The 23,999-nt window shown below is 37.7% G+C and overlaps 1 protein-coding gene and 1 pseudogene across 3 annotated transcripts; both read left to right on the plus strand.

The window, feature by feature from the left end:
• The first annotated feature begins 645 nt into the window (after positions 1 to 645).
• On the plus strand, positions 646 to 23,778 carry SPRYD7 (SPRY domain containing 7). 3 transcript variants are annotated; one of them, XR_006962047.1, is made up of 8 exons: positions 646 to 807; positions 1,396 to 1,512; positions 4,068 to 4,234; positions 11,226 to 11,328; positions 15,595 to 16,328; positions 20,639 to 20,754; positions 21,709 to 21,844; positions 23,339 to 23,778. XR_006962047.1 is itself a non-coding variant. In XM_047079351.1 (5 exons), the coding sequence occupies exons 1-5, from the start codon at positions 702 to 704 to the stop codon at positions 15,690 to 15,692; spliced, it is 591 nt and encodes a 196-aa protein (XP_046935307.1). In that variant the 5' UTR covers positions 646 to 701; the 3' UTR covers positions 15,693 to 18,412. The 3 variants fall into 3 exon arrangements, 1 of the variants encoding a protein (XP_046935307.1); XR_006962040.1 differs by having other exon boundaries at positions 20,639 to 21,844; XM_047079351.1 differs by lacking the exons at positions 20,639 to 20,754; positions 21,709 to 21,844; positions 23,339 to 23,778 and having other exon boundaries at positions 15,595 to 18,412.
• Positions 7,603 to 7,716, plus strand: LOC124523755 (uncharacterized; annotated as a pseudogene).
• Positions 23,779 to 23,999: the final 221 nt, after the last annotated feature.

Here is a 23,999-nt window from a genome sequence, read left to right on the forward strand (position 1 = left end):
GAGCCCCGGGTGCACATCCACGGTGAAGTCACTAACAACCATTACTTCTGAGGCCTGTGTGTCTATTTAGAATTTGAAGAAATTCTTCAGAAATCTGCTACGGTAGGAGGAGGAGGCTCGGTCGAGGTAAAGTTCTCTCAGCCCCGAGCTTGCCGTGGGAGGATGGGAGTGTGTGGAAAACCTCGGGGCTTCCACTCCCCCAGCCTGACTTGATTCTGTCAATTCATCCCTAAAGGTAATGTCAAAGTTGGGGGGAACAGTTTTTAAAACGCAGCGTCGTACGGTTGCAAACCAGGCGGAGAAGCCGACGCCTTGAGCATTGCCCAACGTAAGAACTCAAACTTGAAGCCCCGCCGAGGAAAAAACGACCCCGCGCGCAGGCGCACGCCGTCCTCCGCCTGCCCGCCCGTCCCGCCCGTCCCGCCCTCTGCCCCTGCTCCGCCTCCAGCCCCGCCCCCTTCTCGACACCGCCCCTCCCCACGCGCAGATCCTCCGCATCTTCCGCACAGGCCGGCTTCATCTCTGCCTGCACTGCGCCCTCCCGGCGTGGGGCGTCGCTGTATCGGTCTGCGCGCTCGACACAGATACCTCCGGCGCTCGGGCAGGGGCGGGAGGCGGAGCGAAGGCGTAGGGGCGGTGTCACCGCGGGCTTGGGGCGGCCGGCGGCTAGCGGAGGCGGCCGAGTCGGTGGTCCTGGCGTGATGGCTGCCTCGGTGTTCTGCTGCCTGCGGTGCTGCAGGGACGGCGGGACGGGACACATCCCTCTGAAGGAGATGCCGGCGGTGCAGCTGGACACGCAGCACATGGGTAAGGGCCCTCCCTTCTCCAGACCCAACGGCCCACGCCGGGTGGGGCGCGGCGGGTCGGGGGCAGTGAGGGGTCGGAGGGACCACACGCCCACGCGCGGCCCTGCCTCTCCGGGCGCCGCCCTCCGCTCCCTGCCCTCAGTTGCTGCCCTCGACCCCATTTCGTCTCGCGGCGGACTCCACCTCGGCCCTGTTCTGTGTTCAAGGCTACGCAGCCCTGTCTGCCCCTGTCATCGGGAGGTGCTTGTGCGCACCTACCCATTTTCACGGGAATCTCGGAGCTGCCGCCTCCCGAGACTCGTCAGCTGTTCCCAGGTGAGGGGAGCGCCTCTGGTGCTCCTCCTACTGAGTTACTACTAAATTGCCCAAACAGGATTTGTAGCCGCAAATGAATATTAATATAAACATTCTCAGGGGGAAAAAGGGGCGGGGGGAGAAGTAAAAATTGTTCTGAATTTATCAGCATTTCTAAATTTCAAAGTAAATATAGCATCGCTATTTTTTTGATTTAGAATTAAAAGTGAAAGAAAGTAACCTTGATTGTTGGATAAGAAAATAAAAAACTTCACACTGTGTATTTTTTATTTAGGAACAGATGTTGTCATTGTAAAAAATGGAAGAAGAATATGTGGAACAGGAGGTTGTTTAGCCAGTGCCCCTTTACATCAAAACAAAAGCTACTTTGAATTCAAAATCCAGTCCACAGGTCGGTATAATGGTCCTTTACTATTAAAAGTCCTAATTGTTGTAACTATTAAGAGCAGTTCTCGATATATGGAAAAGATTAATGAGGCAATAAAAATAAGCACGAAACTTATTTGGAAGATCCTTTTTCCCACCCCTCGGGTGGTTCCAGTTAAATTATACTTTAGGTTCAGTTTTCTTATTTGTAAAATGGGATTACAGGAACTGTAATCCTGCTTCACATGAGTTATACCAATGAAAGTGTTTTAAAGACAGGGCACACAGGATCAGTGTTAGGCACTAGCGTTATTAATGGGTACTAAATGCGCCTTTGGGTACTAAATGTTTTCTTTGGTCAAGCATATAAGGTGTAGACTCTTGATGTTTTATCTTAGCGTAAAATCAATCTTATGATCCGTTTTTTTTCCTCTTAATTCTTGTTAAGATGCCCAAGTTCATTGTCTTCTGAAGCAATCAGCAAATTTAGAATTCTGATCGAAGGCTAATGTTTATACTTCTCATTAAAAACTTATGGAGTTCTTGAATCATACAACAGTTCTGCTTGAGTATTATAATAATGATTAGATAATTTGTAGCCATATTGAATATGGAGAAATATATTTTTAAAGCTTTATTATAAAAAAATTACTAGTGAAATATAGTATGAATAATGTAAGTATAAGTGTAGAATAGGAAAAGTAGAGGGAAATAAATCATACTTTTACTCGACAAGCTTGAATGGTATAAAGCATCCTTCTGGAGCTTGCTTTCTAAATTAGTTCAAAATACTGATTTTGCTAAGTATATGAAATAAATATGAATCTGTCCTCCATTCTTTTATAAAATATCTCTGGCTACTAAAATCTTAAGTAAAACATACCTTTTCTCAAGAAAAGCAAATGTTTTCTAGATCCTTGAATCCAGTACAAATTTTTATGTGGATTTTCTGTAAAGGATGACATCTTCAGTGACATTCCTAGAATAAATACATTGTTGGAGTCTGTAAATTGATCTCTCAATGAAAGCCTGAGGCAGTTATGCCAAAATGTATCACAGCATGCACAGTTCTTTAGGGGTAAGGAGAGTAATCCTGTCTACAACTGTTGTCCCATGAAATCAATATTATTACCTTCTGTTACTCTTAAAATTGTCCCACTCTGGAGAATAAATTACATAGATTATTTAGGAAGCCCAGACAGTTGATATCCAGACATGCAACTTTTTGATAGTCTTGCTCAATTCAGAAAAATTAATCGATTGGCAACATGACCTTGAAACCTTCTTCCATTTATAGATTTTCTCCTAACTGATTTTGATAAAAACTGAGAAGGAAACAGTTTGAGACAAAATCCAGAGCTCTAGGTATTCTGTTTGGCTGCTTAAGAGGAGAGCTGCTTGCTTTAAAATCAGCTTAGACCAAAAGATTTTAAGCCCACTGACTTAAGGCACGGGTAAGAAAATGATTTTACACTTCATCCTTAATTTTCTCCTCTCCATAATTTTGACCAGGTCCTATATTATTTGTCACATATTATATAGATGTAAAAACTAAAGACTAATTTCCCACTTCTCCAAAGTAGTGCTTGACTGGAACCCTAGGCCTTTTAAATTCAACGTGTAGCTTTTTAAAAACATCTTTCAGGGGTGCCTGGGTGGCGCAGTCGGTTAAGCGTCCGACTTCAGCCAGGTCACGATCTCGCGGTCCGTGAGTTCGAGCCCCACGTCGGGCTCTGGGCTGATGGCTCAGAGCCTGGAGCCTGTTTCCGATTCTGTGTCTCCCTCTCTCTCTGCCCCTCCCCCGTTCATGCTCTGTCTCTCTCTGTCCCAAAAATAAATAAACGTTGAAAAAAAAAAAATTTTTTTAAAAAAAACATCTTTCAGAGAGTAGTGATGATGATAATAGCTAACATCTAAAAATACTCTGCTTCACTTAACCGATTGTGGGGGGAATACTTACACTGTTATAAGTGCTTTACTTGATTACCTTGCTATATCTTTTAATAACTTTTTGAAGTCTGTACTGTTAGAATCCCAAGTTCACAGGTGAGGAAGCAGAGTGAGGTTAAATAACTTGCCCCAGAGGACATAGCTAAGCCAAGGTTTAACCTAGTCCTTACAGCTTCAGGGCCCTCTCTTATCTCCTAGGCTGTACTCCCATCTGTCGAGAATATAGGGTAGTTTGCAAACTACTTTTTTTTAAAAAAATTTTTTTTTTCAACGTTTATTTATTTTTGGGACAGAGAGAGACAGAGCATGAACGGGGGAGGGACAGAGAGAGAGGGAGACACAGAATCGGAAACAGGCTCCAGGCTCTGAGCCATCAGCCCAGAGCCCGACGCGGGGCTCGAACTCACGGACCGCGAGATCGTGACCTGGCTGAAGTCGGACGCTCAACCGACTGTGCCACCCAGGCGCCCCGCAAACTACTTTTAAAAGATTTGTTTTTTTAAAAAATTAATAAAAGATAGTTTAGTGATAGCGTGCCATTTCTTTTAAAAACAATTTACACTCTCTTAAAAACAACCCCTTGTTTCATATTCTTCAGATTTTGGGGGCATTTAAACTATTATTTTTTAGGAATATGGGGTATTGGCGTCGCAACTCAGAAAGTTAACTTGAATCAGATTCCTCTTGGCCGAGATGCCCACAGTCTGGTGATGAGGAATGATGGAGCCCTATACCACAACAACGAGGAGAAAAACAGGCTGCCAGCAAACAGCCTCCCACAGGAGGGAGACGTGGTGGTGAGTTTTCTTGTGGAGTTGCTTTCCACTGTAAATTATTCAACTTGAACGGCTTTTAGTGTATATAGTTTTGCTTGGGAGTTTGTAGTTTGAATTCCGAAGCACTGGGATTAGATCTAATGAGGTGCATGTTCCAGAGAAAGCACTTGATAAAGATGCTGCTGGCTAACCTAACCGCTCTCCTTTCTAGAGCTGCCACTGGCCAGGAAAACTAGTGTGAGCCCTTATTCCCATTCAGGAGAATTAATGACAGCTTGGCTCTTGATCAACATTTCCTGCTTCTCTCACATCAGAGAAATCTTCACCCACAATTTTAAAAGTTTGCTAACCTTCATATTAGAAAATATCAGGGGGGGGACACCTGGGTCGCTCAGTAGGTTTAGCATCCAACTCTTTGTTGCCATCAGTTTCTTCCAGACTCTTGTTAATGTTGATCTTTTGGCTTCTTCCCATGAATCATGAATGTTTTTAGGCCATGTTTTGAGTGGTGAATCCTCGGGGCACCTGGGTGGCTCAGTCAGCTAAGCGTCCAACTTCAGCTCAGGTCATGATCTCGCGGTCTGTGAGTCTGAGCCCCGCATCAGGCTCTGTGCTGACAGCTCAGAGCCTGGAGCCGGATTCCGATTCTGTATCTCTCACTGCCCCTCCCCTGCTCACACTCTCTCAAAAATGAATAAATGTTAAAAAAAATTTTTTTTTCAATAGAATGGTGAATCCTTTTCAGAAGGTTTTCAATTTACTTTGCCCAAGTCCTTCAGAGGAATCACTATCTATGGCAGCTGTAGCCTTACGAAATGTATTTCTTGAGTAATAAGACTTGAAATTACTCCTTCATCCATGGGCTACAGAATGGATGCTGTGTTAGCAGGCATGAAAACAGCATTAATCTCACATACATTGTCAATGAGCAGTGATATTTTGAAAGGAGCCTTTTGTTCTGAGCAGTAGGTCTCAACTGTGGGCTTAAAATATTCAGTAAACCATGTTGTAAATAGAAGTGCTGTTATCCAGGCTTTGTTGTCCCAGCTATAGAGCACACAGAGTAGATTTAGCATAACTCTTAAGGGCCCTAGGATTTTTGGAATGGTCAATGAGCATTGGCTTCAACTGAAAGTCACCAGCTGCATTAGCCCCCAACGGGAGAGTCAGCCTGTCCTTTGAAGCTTTGAAGTCAGATATTGACCTCTCCTTTCTAGCTATGAAAGTCCTAAATGGCATCTTCTTGCAGTAGAAGGCTGTTTCATCTACACTGACATCTGTTGTTTGGTGTAGCCACCTTCACTAATTTTAGCTAGGTCTTCTGGACAACTTGCTGCAGCTTTTGCATGAGCACTTGCTGCTTCACCTTGCACTTTTATGTAATAGAAATGGCCTCTTTCCTTAAACCTCATGAGTCAACTTCTGCTAGTTTCACACTTTTCTTCTGTCATTCCCCCACCTCTCTCAGCCTTCACAGAATTGAAGAGAGGTAGGGTCTTGCTCTGTATTAGGCTTTGGGTTAAGGGAGTATTATGGCTGATTTGATCTTCTAAGCAGGCACCACAAATTTCTCCATATCAGCAAGAAGGTGTTTCACTTTCTTATCACTTACATAATCACTGGAGTAGCACTTTTAATTTTCTTCAGGAACTTTCCTTCGCATCACAACATGGCAAAATTGGTGCGGAAGACCTAGCTTTTGGCCTATCTTGGCTCTCTACATGAGCTTAATCATTTCTGACTTTTGACTTAAAGTGAGAGGCATGTGACTTCCTTTCCCTTGAACACTTAGGGGCCACTGTGGGGTTATTAATTGACCCAATTTCAATATCGTGTCTCAGGAAATAAGGATCCCAGAGGAGAAGGAGAGAGACTGGCAACAGCCGGTCAGTGGAGCAGTTAAAACCCACACGTTTATTGTTCAAACTTTTGGTCTTATATGGGCGTGGTTTGTGGCACCCCAAAATCATTGTAATGATAACATCAAAGATCACTGAATGAAGATCACTGTTACATATAATAATGAAAAAGATTGAAATATTACAAGAATTACCAAAACGTGACCCAGACTTGAAGTGAGAAAATACTATTGGAAAAATGGCACTGATAGAGTTGCCCGATGTTTGCTTGACAGAAACCTTTAATTTGTAAAAAAATGCAGTATCTGCAAAGTGCAGTAAAATAAGGTATGCCTATATTTAATTTGTTATGAACTTCTCTTAATTAAGAGCATTTTATTAGGAGTGTTGATCCTCATTAATCTTATTAAACTTCTTCACTTTCACAACTCTTCAAAGAACTGGACTCAAAATCCTAAGGTTTGATTGTAGAAAAGTTTTTTTGGAAAGCAGGGGATGGAAAGAGTTACATATTGTTAAGACTTCTCTATTTTTATTCCCAACTAGATATATTTAAGTCATTACCAAAGCCCCCCTCTTGAAAATGTAATCCAAAGATCCCTTTCTGTCTTTCCCAGTTATTTCTTTTTATATGCTATTATTGAAGAACTTTCTACACAGATTTCAGGCTTTTAGCTATTGATGAGGGACAGAGTCTTAGGATCTCCTTCAGCAAAGGTGCTTTTCTACATAGAACCTTGGGTTCGTGGCTCTGGTACCAAATTGAAAGGAATCTATACATAATGAAGGAAAGTTTCTAATAAGATGACACAGGGTAAATCCAGGTTATTGAATTAAAGAACTATACAGTATTTTGGTAAGAATGAAGACAAATGTGGAAAATAAGGTTTTTAACCGGGGTCTGATCTTCCATCTCTTCTGCAGTTTAAAAAGTATAAAGAACACTTAGTTTTTAAATGGGTAAATTATTGAAAGTGTTGTAGGAGTCAAAAGGCATAAACCATTTTTGAAATCTGTTTTTCCCTGTTCATCTTTTTGAATAGCTGGTTTTGTATTTGTAGATCATTGCCAGATGTCCATAATACGAAACACTCTTACTCAAATGGATATTTCTTGAAAGAGAATCTTGAAGTCAGGTTGAGGCTATCAAGCTGTTTACACTAAGATGAAATTCAAACATAAGCAAGGATAATCAGTAACAAATGTTTTTCTTTGTTGATGTATTGAACTACTGTGTGCTATTCTTGCCTTCCTATCTCATTCATTGAAATGACTGATACCAAAAACTGACAGATTTAAGAATGTCATTTTTAGTCTGTCAGCATTATTAAATTAGACTTTGAGTTTTTGTACCCATCCTGATAAAAGGAGAACTTTAAAAAGGTGAAATATATGAAGAATCAAGAAAAGTAAAACATCACCCTACCATATTACCTTTATCTTCCTAGTTCAAACATTTGAGAAAAAATTTCACCAAATTGCTGACAGTGGCATAGGAAAAGTAGAAATGATTATAAGACAGGAAAAACAATTGCTTCTTAGCCTTTTGGCCAAGATCAAGTGTAGTATTTGTTCTTATCAGTTTAGTATAAGACAGGAAAAACATTTTCATATGTGTAGAATTTAAGTCATATGCCATTCTCTGAGGAGAAATCAAGAAAGATAAGCTTTCAACATCTGACCAAATGATTATATTCATACAATAATCATATAATACCCATAGGGCCTCCCACAGCACTAGGAAACATACCTGGCTTAAGCTTACTTTTTTCCTTCTATATGTAGTTTTGAAAAGTGCAAATTATATTCTAAAATTGCATTATTTCAGTTTAATTTCAGAGAAGTTTTTTTTTGGGGGGGGTGGAATTTGAGCCTTTTATTTATTTATTTGTGTGTGTGTGTGTGTTTATTTTTTTAATTTACATCCAAATTAGCATATAGTGCAACAGTGATTTCAGGAGTAGATTCCTTAATGCCCTTACCCATTTAGCCCATCCCCCCTCCCACAGCCCCTCCAGTAACCCTCTGTTTGTTCTCCATATTTAAAAGTCTCTTATATTTTGTCCCCTCCCTGTTTTTATGTTTCCCTTCCTTTATGTTCATCTGTTCTGTGTCTTAAAGTCCTCATATGAGTGAAGTCATATGATATTTGTCTTTCTCTAATTTCGCTTAGCATAATACCCTCTAGTTCCATCCACATAGTTGCAAATGGCAAGATTTCATTCTTTTTGATTGCCGAGTGATACTCCATTGTATATATATACCACATCTTTATCCATTCATCCATCGATGGACATTTGGGCTGTTTCCATACTTTGGCTATTGTTGATAGTGCTGCTATAAACATGGGGGTGCATGTGCCCCTTCGAAACAGCACATCTGTATCCCTTGGATACATGCCTAATAGTGCAATTTCTGGGTCGTAGGGTAGTTCTATTTTTAGTTTTTTGAAGAACCTCCATAGTGTTTTCCAGAGTAGCTGCACCAGCTTGCATTCCCATCAACAGTGCAAAGACATCCTCTCTCTCTGCATCTTTGCCAACATCTTTTGTTGCCTGAGTTGTTAATGTTAGCCATTCTGACAGGTGTGAGATGGTATCTCATTGTGGTTTCAATTTGTATTTCCCTGATGATGAGTGATGTTGAGCATTTTTTCATGTGTCAGCCATCTGGATGTCTTCTTTGCAGAAGTGTCTGTTCATGTCTTTTGCCCATTTCTTCACTGGACTATTTGTTTTTTGGGTGTTGAGTTTGAGAAGTTCTTTATAGATTTTGGATACTGACCCTTTATCTGATATGTTGTTTGCAAATATCTTCTCCCATTCTGTCGGTTGCCTTTTAGTTTTGCTGATTGTTTCCTTCGGCGTGCAGAAGCTTTTTATTTTGATGAGGTCCCAGTTTGAGTAAAGTTTTATAACCATTCTATGTAATAACAATAACATTACTAATAATAGCAAATGCTTTTCTCTAGAATTTATTATAGGCCTGGCACTGTTCTAAATGCCTGGCAGGGTTTAAATTGTTTAATCCTCATAATGACTCTATAACATAGATAGTATTATTATCACCGTTTTACAGATTAGGGGAAGTTAAGTAACTTCTTGTATGGAGGGATCCCAGGATTATTATACAGGCAGCTTAATTTCAGAGTCCGTTCACTGAACATGCAAACAATTATGTCAGATTTTTTGGTGTCATTATGGTGGAATCAGACCTAGTTTCTAGATCATAAAAAGGACAGATTAAATTAGAAATAGTTGGAACTAAACCCTGCTAGTAGGAGTTGGGGGTTCTCATATCCTTTCTCACTTCTTTCTTTGGTATTGAGACCTTACCATTATGCTGCAGGTTTGGGCTTTAAAATTTGCTTGCTGGCAGTATATGCTGCCACCAGGTGGTGAAGGGTGCCTAGATTACAGGCTTGATGTCCCGTAAGGTAGTCCTCTAAAGAGAGGACACATTATTTTTATGTAATTTTGTTTTTGTTTTTTGAATGAAAAAAAGGCCTCTTCATTACAGAAACTAATCCCAGCTATCATTTAACTTTATAATTATATTTAAATACATAAACTGAAATGAAACAAAAACTGCAAAAACTGTCTCTCTCAATATTTTGTAACTTAATAAATTATTATTTAACCGTGGCTTTGCTAAGGTTTGAGGAGAATCTTTTATAGCACTTAACATACTGACTCATCTGGACCTTTGTTGTTTTAACTGGAAAGTGAGGGAAGTTAAGACTAGATCATGTGTCAGATCTTTTTCTACCTCTAAAATATATCCACAGTCAGGGGGTGCCTGGGTGGCTCAGTCGGTTGGGCGTCCGACTTCGGCTCAGGTCGTGATCTCACGGTTTGTGAGTTCAAACCCCGCATCGGACTCTGTGCTGACAGCTCAGAACCTGGAGCCTGCTTTGGATTCTGTGTGTGTCTCTCTCTCTGCCCCTCCCCTGCTCATGCTCTGTCTCTCTCTATCTTTCAATAATGAATAAACGACAAAAAAATTTAAAAAATAAAAAAAAATAATAAAATATATCCACAGTCAGAATTCCTTGGAGCAGTTGCTTGTTGGTCTGATGATGATTTTTCTACTGAAAGAACTGTCTACTTAATTCTTCAAAGAAAAGCTGGCTTTCTGTCATCAGGTAGTAACTATGACATAAGTTTTAAAGAGAGGTAGTATGGCATGGCAAGTAGGGTATTCTGAGGCCATACTGCGTGGGTTTTAATCCCAGCTCTGCCACCTCCTAACTCTCTAACCTTATGTAAATTATTTAACCTTTTTGTGCCTTAGCTATTTCATCTATAAAATGGGGATGATAATGATAATACCCATCTTGTTGTGAGGATCAAATGATTAAACATGAAGTACTTAGAATAGTGCTTGGTAGATAATACAGGCTTTTTAAGTGTTTTCCAGCATTTTAATGTATGTATTAATAATAATTGTTAGTATTCATCGTGACTTTTGTACCGTCAATAATGTATAGATACACAGAGTGATCTATTTTTATTCTTTTTTTTCTTAGTCTTTTGAGCTGTTGTTTTTCTGTTTTTAGCTGGGTACTAACTACCAGTTATAGTCCATTGTAAGCACTAGCTTCACTTTGGTAATACATTTTGACATATACGAGAGCAAGGTAAACAGATATGGAAATGTATTTCTTTTCAGAAATAAGTTGAAGACACTTCTTCACAACTTGAGAACAGTGACAGGTAGTAAGCCCTAATGCTAAAAACCTCATTGTTTTCCCCCCTTAAGATCAAATTCTATAGAGAGAGAGCAGTGTTTTCTCTATGAGTTTTAAAGGCCTCTCTGTGCATGGTAGGCAGTACTTATATCATCTTAATATTCAGAATATAAAATTCAGATTATCTGAATATAATAACTCAGACTCCAAATTGTTCCTCATTTGTTTTACCTCTGATGTGAACCCTTGGGACTTTACATGACTTTGCCCCCACATAATCACCACTAATTTTTTTTAGCTCAGTTCAAGTAGAACTCTACCAAATTGTAAACCCTTAATGAAAGCTACTGTGACACCTTACTTTAATTTTTTCCATGCTTCCCAGTAGTGCTTTTTGACTCTTTAGGCTTTTTTTATTGGAACATTTATATTTTTACTTTTTAACATTTTTTTTCCTTCCTAGGGTATTACATATGACCATGTAGAATTAAATGTATATTTGAATGGAAAAAATATGCATTGTCCAGCATCAGGTATACGAGGGACAGTGTATCCGGTTGTTTATGGTAAGCTAAAATATTTCTAAATATTATTATATATGTTAACTTTTACTCAACATTTTCCTTAACTTAATAACTGTCATTCAAAAATCTGGACAAGTTGGGGTGCTGCGTGGCTCATTTGGTTGAGTGTCCAACTCTTGATTTAAGCTCAGGTCATGATCTCACTGTTCATGAGTTCGAATGTCACTTTGGGCTCCGTGCTGACAGTGCAGAGCCTACTTGTGATTCTTTCTCTCTCTGCCCCTTTCTCTGCCCCTCTCTGGCTCTCTCTCTCTCTCAAAATAAATAAATAAACTTAAAAAAAAAATCCGGACAAGTTAATAAGGACCTTTTTTTATGAAATGTACTGAGTAGGATACTATAATCCCACTTCGCAGTACTAAGGAAGCTTTTTATTCCCCATGTATTAAAAAACTGCCCAAAACATTGAATATAATTAAATATATAATAACCATATTCCCTTTTTGAATCATGTATTCATATATTCTAGAACATTCCAAAAAGCTTTACTGAATTTACAAAGCTCTTTCTGCCAGTTATTAGGGAGATTTAGGTTACCAAGAAATGTAATTGTAAAGAATATTGTGGAACTATAGATGGGAATTTTATGTAGATTGACCATTAGTCACCTTTATAAAATTACTTGAATGTTAAAACTCTTTTGAGAGAGAGAGAAAATTGTGACTTTGAATAGTATTGATATGTATGTATTATAATTTCTGTACAAGTATATCCCTTCAAGAATTGGGTTACTTAAGAGATGACTCTATACCATTTAATTACTTTAATTTTTATTACAGAAAATTTCAAACATGTGTAGAAGTAAAATAGTATAATGAACGCTCATGTACCCATCACCCAGCTTCAAACAATTATCAACTTGGAGCCAGTAACGCTTCATCTACCCCCTAATACTGATACTCCTCCTGTTTTTCACCTTTCCTCCTTGGATTATTTTGAAGTAAATGTCAGATGTTATATATCATTTTATTCATAAATATTTAGTATGTATCTCTAAAAAGGAAGGTGTCTCTCTTTATAGAAAATAACAAACATAAGCACAGTACCTTTGTCACTATTCTGCTTTATTTTTTATGTTCCCAACTTTAAAGCAACAAGTATCTGATTTTTCTGCCTGTGGTTTTAATAGATCTAAAAGTATTTTCTCATTTAATTACTTTAAATTTTTAGATTTGAGCTATAATAAAAACTAATTACTAATTTTTATAGTAATTTATTAGAAGGGTAGCAGTGTTAGTGATGACAGACTGGGACATCAGAAAAGTATTCAAATAACAAATGTAAATATTCAATAATAGGATAATAATAACCAAAGCCTATGCTTTACTTTTTTTTAACTTTTTTTTTCTTTAATGTTTATTTATTTTTGAGAGAGAGAGAGACAGACGACAGAGTGTGAACAGGGGAGGGGCAGAGAGAGAGGGAGACACAGAATCTGAAGCAGGCTCCAGGCTCTGAGCTGTCAGCACAGAGCCTGACACGGGGCTCGAACCCACGGACTGACCGTGAGACCATGACCTGAGCCGAAGTCGGACGCTCAACCGACTGAGCCACCCAGGCACCCCATATGCTTTACTTTTTAGTTAAGGTTTTCATTAGTCTTCTTTTCTCCTAAAAATTACTTTCCAGTGATTTTACCTTCTCTGTCTTTGCATGTAAAAGTGTATTTTTAAGTTTGATTTCAGTTAGTTTCCTTGCCATATTGGGCAAGCCTAAAAGCAGTTCCTTTATTTACTTAAATAATTGGAAATGTAGCTTAATATTCTAAAAAACTGAGTCTGAAATATCAGTAGAATGAATTACACAAATGAGTTTAGCAAATAAAATTTTTATTCCAAATTATTTCTTTGATTCAGCATAATTTTTAATGTAGTAAAGTTATAGATAGTAAATAATATATATTTTATAAATTGACATTAGTAAATTAGTCAAATTAAGCCAAATATTTTAATAGTTTGTTACTATCACAGATAAAAATAAAACTTAAGGGGCACCTGGCTGGCTCAGTTGGTAGAGTATCGAACTCTTAATCTCACGGTTGTGAGTTTGAGTCCCATGTTGGGTATAGAGATTACTTAAAAATAAATAAATATGGGGCATCTGGGTGGCTCAGTCGGTTAAGCGTCCAACTTCAGCTCAGGTCATGATCTTACAGTTCGTGGGTTCGAGCCCTCATCAGGCTCAGAGCCTGGAGCCTGTTTCTGATACTGTGTCTCCCTTTCCCTCTGCCCCTCCCCTGCTCACACTCTGTCTCTCTCTGGCTCTCAAAAATAACTAACTAACTAACTTAAATTCCTTTACCCTTTATCCCTCCTTCCCATCTCTAATCCTAGATCCATCCAGTCATTCATTTTGTCAGCTCTTAACACAGAACTTATGGAGAGGAAAAAAACATGGCACACTCAAAAAGAGTGTCATTACAAAGTTTTGACTTCCAGCCTAAGCTGTCAACGTTTTTTGACAATTCTTTTACATTCTACACATTGACTATGCTTCTTGAATTCCCTCCTCATTCTCCACAGATGACCTTATCTTCAACTTTATAAAGAATGAGGCTATTAATGGTGCACTCCACCTTCCCAGCCTTACCCTCCTAAAGCTTTTCTGGATCAGATCCAATCTTGCCTTCTTTCTGTCCCATCTTAGATGAAGTGGTATGCTTCATGTTAAAATAAACAGTGTATAGTCTGGATTTCAAACTCCCCAACTCTGGGACTTCACTTTGTCGGTTATTTCACTTATATCTCCTGTCAGGAACCTCTCTCTTCAATGCCTATGAAAATTCTGAGTCATCCTTATCCCCCAAAACCCTTCCTAAATTCATATCTCTCATTAGCCCTCTATTTACCCTGCTTTATATGGCTTCATTTCTACGCCATATGCTGTATCATTCAGTAGTTCTTCAGCCCTGTCTGACTGCCTTTAGCACCACTTCACTGAAACCACCCTTGTTAAAATCTCTAGTGGCTTCATGAATGTCAAATTCAGTACTTAACTTTTTCCTGCATTTATTATGAAATACGCATAGTTTAGTAATGTGCATTAATCATATTTCTGTAGTTTAACAAGTAGCTATGAAATGAACATTCATATTATTACCACAGTCAACATCATGAATATATTCATCCGTCCTAAAAGTTTCCTTCTGTTCCTTTATAATCCCTCCTGCTCGCCTCTCCCACCCCAGCCCCAACCAAGCAATGCCCTGATCTACTTTCTGTCACCACCGATTATCTGAATCGTAAGTTTGTATTATTCTTTTTTTCTCTGGCTTATCTCAGCATAATTATTTTGAGATTGATCTACGTGGTAGCATGTATCAATAATTCATTCATTTTAGTTGCCAAGTAGTATATATGGTTCATTGTGTGCTTATATCACAATTTGTTTTTCTCTTCCCCTGTCAATGGATATTTAGGTTTTTTCCAGTTTGGGGCCATTACAAATAAAGCTGCTATGATCAACATTCATGTACAAGTCTTTGTGTGGATATATACATTTATTTCTCTTTGGTAAATGCTGGTAAAAACATGTAGAAGGGCGCCTGGGTGGCTCAGGCAGTTAAGTGTCCAACTCTTGATTTCTTCTCAGGTCATGATCTCATGGTTCATGAGATCAAGCCTCATGTTGGGCTACGCACTGACAGCATGGAGCCTACTTGGGATTCTCTCTCTCCCTCTCTCCCTGCCCCTCCCTGACTTACACTCTTTTTCTCTCTCAAAATAAATAAACATTAAAAAAAAATGTAGAAGCTGAATAAGGACTGCAGTCTAGTTAACAGTACTGTATTGATGTCAGTTTTCTGGTCTTGAGATCATACTGTAGTTATGTAGCCTGTTACCATTAGAGGAAGCTGGATGAAGGGTACATAGAACTCTTACTATTTTTGCAACTTTTTTGAATCTATAATTATTTCAAAATAAAACAATTTTTAAAAAGTAATACATTTTAATGTATAAAATTAAGAAAATAACAGGTAGGCAAATAAGGAAAAAGTTAAGTACTCTTATTCACACTATCTGATTATTAGTATTATTTTGATATATAGCCTTTCATTGTTTTTGATGGATTTGGTTTTACATTGTGGTTATTTTTATCAAGTAGGATTATGTTTTGTAACCTGGACAGCAGATGTATTTATTCTTTTTGCCTGTTAACACTATGATATTATAAAGACAGTTTATTTTATAATTGTGTATTCTTTCTAATTAAGGCTTCTAATTTCTTTCTTTCTTTTTCTGTCTCTAGTTGATGACAGTGCAATTTTGGATTGCCAGTTCAGTGAATTTTATCACACTCCTCCACCTGGTTTTGAAAAAATATTATTTGAACAGCAGATCTTCTGAGTGTATTTGTTTTTGAAACTTGTGTTTCTGCACTTTTAAAAGTGTTTACCATTTAATAAAGCTTTACCTGACCTGTAGATGAAAATATATTCTTAAAAATATGCTTGTTAATGTTGTTTAAGGAACCAGTGTATTCAAGATACCATCTGGAAGTTGTGATTTAAAATACTTCTGTTCTGTGAGATGAAATCTGCATTTTGGACAGTTTATTTAATTGTTATTTAAATAAATATAACTGTGGGTTTGATTAACAGTATTAAGTAGAAATATGTATATAGATATTTAAAAGGGAATCTTTCTTACGTAAAGTATTTGTTTTTATAATAGAGATGTAGAGTTGGGTGGGTTTTTCTCATTCTGAAATTTAGACCTCATTATTTTAAGTCTGCAGTCTAATAATTTTGTGTCTCGGTGTTCTTTTTTATACAGAGGATAACAAAGTGACAGAAAATATATCATTGGGAACTTCTTTTTTGGTGATTTATTTACTGTAAAACGTACCACTTTTCTTAAACTTTAAATTGTTTATTTTGTTTGTCATTGCTTTTGATTTGCTTTGTGAAAGGAGATAAATGTTTCAGTAAATGTCAGAGCATTTTGTTGAAGACCATCATGCTGTGTTACTTCAATACCAGAGTAAGTAGTGGTTGATTGGTGATGTAGTATACACTGGCAGACATTTAGAATAGTATGCTGCTTTAAACTTAAATATAACGAGATTATTCTTTTAAGGACTTTTATTTAAATACGTGTTTTTCTGTAAGGAATAATAAAATAGTAATTAAGGAATATTTAGTACTATACTAAATACATGTTCTTCCTGTTTTGTTAAGTATACATTAAATTCACTTCATCCTTGATTATTTCAGAAGTTCAGAGATCAGTGAATCCTCTCTGTGACGTTGAGCCTTTGCCAAGTCTTCAGTTAAGATTCCTTTAATGCTCTACTAACCTGAATTAATCACTGTACTCAGTGATTGGTACAGTTTCCTTTTCTAGAGAGCATGCCGAGGATGTGTACATTTCCCTCCTTTGGCAACAAGTACAAAGTGTGTTGTGCTCGAAAAACATGGGCATTAGAATCAGAGATCTGAACTGTAATTTTGCCATCTAATCCCATTACCTCCTCAGCTGAGTTCCTTAGCTTCCCTGAGCTCAGGTTCCCCATTTATAAAAGGGATACTCATACTTGCTTGATAAGATTCTGTAACTAATTAAGCTAATATCTGAAAAACATCTGAATCATCATAGGCACTTAATAAATGTAGCTTCCTTGTTGACTCTTAAGAAGTGGTTTTCAGTGTTCTCAGACATCAGCACCGCCTGGGAACTTTATAGAAATGCACATTCTCAGGCCCTGCCCCAGACCTACTGAATCAGAAACTGCCAGGAACAGCACCCAGGAATCTGTGTTTGAGTAAGCCTTTCAGGCGATTCTAATACACGCTAAAGTTTGAGAACCACCGCTCAGGAGAGAATGATTGCCTACTATAAAATTTCTAAGGATTTAAGGCTATTTTTGACCCCTAGGCAAGAGAATCCTACACAGTGTTTATTGTTTGTTTGGTAGATAAAACTGTGACAGTATGCTTTGAAAACATAAATATACTTAAGTAAATTTATATACAACCTAAATTTACCTCTGAAGATACAGAATTGAACTAACTATATTATTTATGCATTTTTGTCTGATCTGTCTTAATTTGTAAAGAACATGGTTACTTTGGAAAGCAAATTAAAATGACTACTGTTTGCTGTCTTTATTAATGTTATCTACCTCTTAGTTATTTTTTTAAAAAAGCCAACCTTTTTTTAATCATATTTTTTTCTCAAGGCTGTCTTTTCTGCCTCTAGTCATACAAAATAGGCACAATACTAAAAATGATGCATGGGTTACGTCCTCGGCAACAGTTTGATGAAGTATAGATGTGTGTTTTTAATCTGCAGGTATCTAAGTCCTCTTAGGAAAATTACCTCCCTAAACCTATAACCTCAGTCTAACCTTGAGAAAAATGTCAAATTCCAGTAGAGGGACATCCTATAAAATACTTGAGCAGTACTTCTCCAAACTGTCAAGGTCATCAAAAACAAAGTTGGAGAAACTGTCATACCCAAGAGGAGCCGAGTCCAAGGGGATATAACAAGTAAATGTAATGTGGGATCCAGGGACAGAAAAAAGACATTAGGTAAAAACTCTAAGGAAATATGAATAATCCATGGATTTTAATAATATAAAGTATCAATATTCATTTATTAACTGTAAATGAATAAATACATTTATCCTGTAAGATGTTTATAACGGGAGAGACAGAGAGGGCATATATGGAAACTACTACCTTATCAATTTTCCTGTAAATCTAAACTAAAATAAAAAATAAAGTCTTAAAAAATTACATTGAGCTACGAGAAACTCAAAAATAAAGCCTTTCATGAAGCTATCATGAAGAATATTAGTACAGTATAAACCTATAGCTTAAATATTTAATGTTAGCTAAATATAGACATAGATGGAACATAAAACACAAATACCTGCATTTTTTCCTGGCTAAAGAGACCATGCCCAGTGTCTTTCTGTATACTGCAGAAATCCATTGGTACTAGTGTAGTTTTCCATAGTCAGGTTGAAAATCAATGATTTATTATCCATGTTACTTCAGTAATTTCAGTATTTTTTAATTTTTTTTTCAACGTTTTTTATTTATTTTTGGGACAGAGAGAGACAGAGCATGAACGGGGGAGGGGCAGAGAGAGAGGGAGACACAGAATCGGAAACAGGCTCCAGGCTCCGAGCCATCAGCCCAGAGCCTGACGCGGGGCTCGAACTCACGGACCCGTGAGATCGTGACCTGGCTGAAGTCGGACGCTTAACCGACTGCGCCACTCAGGCGCCCCAGTAATTTCAGTATTAACAAGGATTTGTAATGTTAGGTATGTGAAACAAAATAGTTTTTTTTAGATATCAATTATCTTTTTCCCTTCAATTTTATTTTTTTTATTTTCCATAATGTATTTTTTTAATAATTTAATAATTTAATCCAAATTAGCACATGTGCAACAACGATTTCAGGAGTACATTCCTCAATGCTCCTTACCCATTTAGCCTATTCCCTTCCCACAACCCCTCTAGCAACCCTCTGTTTGTTCTCTATATTTAAAAGTCTCTTATGTTTTGTCCCCCTCCCTGTTTTTATATTATTTTTTGTTTCCTTTCCCTTGTGTTCATCTGTTTTGTATCTTAAGTCCTCATATGAGTGAAGTCATATGATACTTGTCTTTGACTAATTTCGCTTAGCTGAAACAGAATCGTTTCATCAGTTTACATACTATAAACCAGAAAAAGTTTGGTTTTTAATTGCCTTTGGCTCATTAGTTAAGATAATTTGAACATATTTTTAACTTGGATTACAGACTATTATAAATTAATTTGAGAATGGTAGAAAACAATTTGACTTAGGGCTTTTCTAAATCATTAACAAAAACAGACATATGCATGATATTGTTGCTCAGATGTTGTTAACTATTTATTTTCTAACGTAAGTCTAGGTACGGACCAGCAAAAGCATAGCTAGAAATGCAAGTGAGATCTTGGACAAGTTTTGATAAAATACATTAAATCAATAACTTCTTTTAGAAAATGTAAAAACACTAGATACGATTGTGAGGAGAAATCTGCAATCAAAACTCTAGAATTTCCCTGTACACAGATATAACCAAACATAGAACTCATAAATGGAATATAATCAGCTACCACTTATATTAATTTGCACTAATTATGCAACCTGGCAGGGAAATACTGTTGGGAGCTAATTGGGCTGTTCATGTGAATGAGTAGAAACATAATAGTAGAATCAATTATTGTTCTTCCATTTACTGAATAAGATATGAGATCCCCTTTCAACTTGCTCTTTTAAAATAACTGTGACAAAATTATTGAAATAGTGGGTATAAACACAAAATAATGTTAAATATAATTAGCAAAAATAAATGAAATCACACACTATCTATCCAAGAGTTCTCTAGAAATTTAAAGGAAAAGTTGTCCCAGTATTGGCTGAAATGTGTAATCTGTGGTTATATAGGAATCATTACAACATAGTCATTCAACAATTGTATCATTTATGTGTGTTTCGTAAATACTTAAGGTAGTCCTGCCCTCAGGGAGCTCTACTAATTGCAGTTCGTAAGTTTGGCACTCTAGAATACCAAAGATATATTGGTAAATGGAAAAAAAAAAAGTTGTTAAATATTTCTGTGTATAATACGAGCCAATAAAAACCTGGGGTCTAGGAAAAAGTATGAAGTAGTATACACCAAAATATTATATCTTGGAAATAGGATTACAGGAAACTGTCTCTTTTATTGATAAATTTATCTGGTAAATTGTTACTTGATACTGTGACAGGCACCAGCAGAAGCCTGATGCCCAGACCCAGGAAAGTTAATAGTGGTAATGAAACTGCATGTGCAGTAGACCAGTTCTAGTAGATACTACGTTTTTAAAAGGACAGTGATAAACTAGTGAAGGCTACCAGGCTACTGAGGTTCTGCTTAATCCATGAATGAATGGATGATTATGGGAATGTTAGAAGAAAATATTCAATTCACTGGGCTGTTGAAGCCACAGTGACTTGTCAGATGCTGATCATCCTAAGAAGGAGGCTAGAAATAAAGCCAAAAAATTCTGTAGATTCATCTGTGTGATTCTCACAAATGTGTTTCAGGAAAGGCAATCATAGATGTGTTTCTGATACCTCATCGTTCATCACCTGAAAAAAATGGGTAGATTTATTCTCTGTTGCCCTGGAGGCTGAATTATTTGGAAGGTACAAGGAAGCAGATTGCAGTTTAAGATGGGAAAGAACTCTATTCACCACTGAAATTGCTGCCTTGCAAAGAAATGGACTTCTGGTCCCTGGAATTGTTCTAACAGTTGTTTTAAAATGTAGGGTTTTTTACTGAGGTATGGTGAGCCAACAGATCAGGGGATGACTGCCCTTGAAAAAGCTAATTTGTTACAGTTCCCAAGAGGAAAGGACACACCATGCCACACAGGCACACACAGGTAAGCGTCAGATTAGGTCAGGAGGCAGAAGGAACAAGGGGAAAGCAAGGTGTGAGCCTTTATTGTGGTTTCCGTGTTCAAGACAGGGTAAACACACTTAGGATTTGCTACTTTAAATAGGTTCAGCAGGCTCTGGGGTATAGAGGCTGTCTCAAATTGTCTGGTACCTTGCCCTGTGGTGATTAGGACAGGGGAGTATTGACAGGGCAGTGTATGAGCCAGATAGGGGAGGTGGGGCTCTGGATTGGTTGGTTTGTAAATGAAAGGCAGGATCCTGGCTGTCTCTAGGAATCAGCTAACTGGGGGTGGGGCTGTGCCTCCCCTGTCAGTAAGGCCCCCAGATGCCAAAGCATCAGGAATACAGGAAATAAGAGCATGTAATGAGTACACAGGCTGGTTTACGTAAATCATAAATACGGTTCCAGCTTGGTTAGAGGCTGAAGTAGATGTTTTCTAAAACTGTGATTTGAATTCATTCAGACTGTTGCCAAGTCTCCAAATAAGTTAAACTGAAAACAAAGAAATGGGAGATGTAAGAGTTCCAGGGATCTATACTGGGACTTGTCATATTAACTTTGTGTTAATTCTGGAAAGGGGAGATGATGTTAAAGTTCATTTAGGAACATAGTGCCAGCTCGACAGGGTAAGCCAGAGTTCTCAACACAGTTTTGTGAGTAGACAACAGTGACTTACAAGTGATGAACAAAAAAAACTGTGAGGTTTGGGGATAAATAGACAAAACTATGAGTACCATGGTCTCCTATGTATTATTTAAGCTCAGAAAGAGATCTCTATAGCTACCATTCCAGGGTGTGGTCACAAAAGTATCTCTAAAATGCAACCATTAGGAAGGGGGTTGAAAATTAAGCAGAGGATTTTACCAACCATTATAAGAAACAAAACACAAAATTTGTCTCTCCTTAACCTATGTATGGTTTACTTACCGCATTTCAGGTGAAAGGGTGAGTTGAAGAAAACCCAAAGAAAAATAGCACAAGTGACCAAGAGAAGGCCAGCCACTAGACGTGTAGGCCTGTCAGTCTGGAAGTCAAGGCTGAGAATGAATATTATCCAAATCCATAAAATCAGGGTGAGTATGGATGGTTAGGGTAGGTTAAACTTGGATTTACTGACCAAATTCCTGAGTGCTAATAATTAAGGCAGCAACCCTTAAAACTTAAGAAAGAAATACTTAGAGGCAAAAAGGTTTATGCTGTGTAAGAAACAGGGATTATTCTACCCAGAGGTGGTATAGGGAGAGATAGTTTCAAAACTGAGTTTTAGGTGTTTTTACGTTTGTTTATTTATTTTGAAAGAGAGAGAGAGAGCATAAACGGGAGAGGCAGAGAGAGGGAGAGAGAGAGAGAATCCCAAGCAGCACAGAGCTGGATGCAGGGGTTTTAACTCATGAATCATGAGATCATGACCTGAGCAGAAATCAAGAGTCAGAGGCTTAACCGATTGAGCCACCCAGGCGCCCCTTGAAATGGAGTTGTTAAGCAACAAGAAATACTGGAAGCTATTTGTGTTAATTCTCACTTCACACATGGGCAAAGTGGCCCAAGAGAGATTAGGTGTCTTGGCCTAGGTGACACAGTTAGCAAAATCCAGGTAATCCAACTTTCATTAATAAACATAAGCACTCTGTCAGGCATTGTACAAAGTTCACTCTACCCTGCCATGTGATAAGATAAATCCATTAGCAATCTCTAGAGGTTTCTAAAGAGTTTTTGATAGAAGCTAGAAATTTAGTAAAATATCATTTTTAACACTAACAGCATGAAAGACAGGTTAGCAGCCTTATAAAACATATCTTCATACAACTGTCTGAGACAAAGACAGATAGACCATTAGGTAGTATTCGTGTTTGATCACCCTTATTTAATGCTTGGTACTTGTAAAGCTGCCAGAAATGAAGAAATAAATATCTACCTTTTTGATATCTATGTGACAGCTCTCTATCAGCACAAATAAACAGCAGTTAATGATTCACCCACTGTCATCCCTGGGTTATGTGCAGACGTGGAGGTGTGGCCTCAAAGACTGATAAGACATTTTATTTTTCTCCTGCGTTATATCCTTGTAATTAGATGGGACTATGTACACTGAAGCTTGGAAAATCCATAGTACTTTAATGAAGTTTGCTATGATATATGTTCTTTAGTTGTCATTTCGGAATTTTTTCCTAGACCCTGTTCCTCCCATTAGAAGTATCTTTAGAAAAGCCTCATTTTTTGCTGGATTTTACAAATTCAGATTTTATGAAGATTCAACCCCAAAGCTCCTTTTTTATTTTCACTCTTGAAGAACACTTTAAAGCAAATATAATAATATAAATTAAATTATAGGGAAAAGGTTTAAACTCATCACAAAAACAGTTTTCCAACATCTTGGAAGTATATATCTTGGTATAAGCAATTGTCATGCTGTCGTAAAACTGTTCCTACCTATTGGATAGGGATCTTGAAAAACAAGATAGTATAACTTAAGTATTCCACAGCTCTTCTCAGAAATGATGGTGGAAACTGAGTAAGCTCTTGAAATCTCATTATACAGTAAGTTTTCTTTTTGATTATTTTTGTAGGACTGACCTTATTCATTTGACAAGTATTTTTCAGCATCTACGGTGTGCCAAGCACAGGGCCAGGAGATGTGAAGACGAGTAAGACCGTCTTCACCTTCAAGGACATGCATGACTATGCTCATGGCTCTGCAGCGGTTTTACTCGACCAGGAATAATAACAGAAGGAAATTGACATAGGTGTGTCTTTTCCAGCAATACAGTGAAACTCATTTCATGGTAACAATAGACTAGAATCCTTGGGATTTATTTTATGCACCTTTAGTTGGGAAATTTGGATTGTTAACCAACATATATATGCCCTTTAAGATAAGTGTGCTCTTGGCCCCCTTTACCTATTTCGCCCATTCCCCGCACTCACCTCCCCTCTTGTAACCCTCTGTTTGCTCCCTATAGTTAAGAGTTTACTTTTTTATTTGTCTCTCTTTTTTTTTCTTTGTACAGTTGGTTTTTTTCTTAAATTGCACATATGAGTCAAGTCACATGGTATTTGTCTTTCTCTGACTTTCTTATTTCGCTTAGCATTATAGTCTCTGGATTCATCTGCATTGTTGCAAATGGCAAGATTTCATTCTTTTTCATGGCTGAATAATATTCCTCTGTGTGTGTGGTGTGTTTGTGTGTGTGTGTACACACATATATACCACATCTTCTTTATCCGTTC

Source organism: Lynx rufus, unplaced genomic scaffold (genome assembly GCF_022079265.1).
Source record: "Lynx rufus isolate CCGP_SWC_20201006 ecotype Redwood Valley unplaced genomic scaffold, mLynRuf1.p SCAF_1, whole genome shotgun sequence".
Taxonomy (NCBI): domain Eukaryota; kingdom Metazoa; phylum Chordata; class Mammalia; order Carnivora; family Felidae; genus Lynx; species Lynx rufus.

What these genes read in the sequence shown, in the direction of transcription:
- SPRYD7 (XM_047079351.1), top strand. Translation starts at nt 702, where the DNA reads ATGGCTGCCTCGGTGTTCTGCTGCCTGCGGTGCTGCAGGGACGGCGGG. An exon ending in GCTGGACACGCAGCACATGG is followed by an intron (nt 808 to 1,395) that starts GTAAGGGCCCTC and finishes TTTTTTATTTAG; the next exon opens with GAACAGATGTTGTCATTGTA. An exon ending in AGTGTATCCGGTTGTTTATG is followed by an intron (nt 11,329 to 15,594) that starts GTAAGCTAAAAT and finishes TTCTGTCTCTAG; the next exon opens with TTGATGACAGTGCAATTTTG.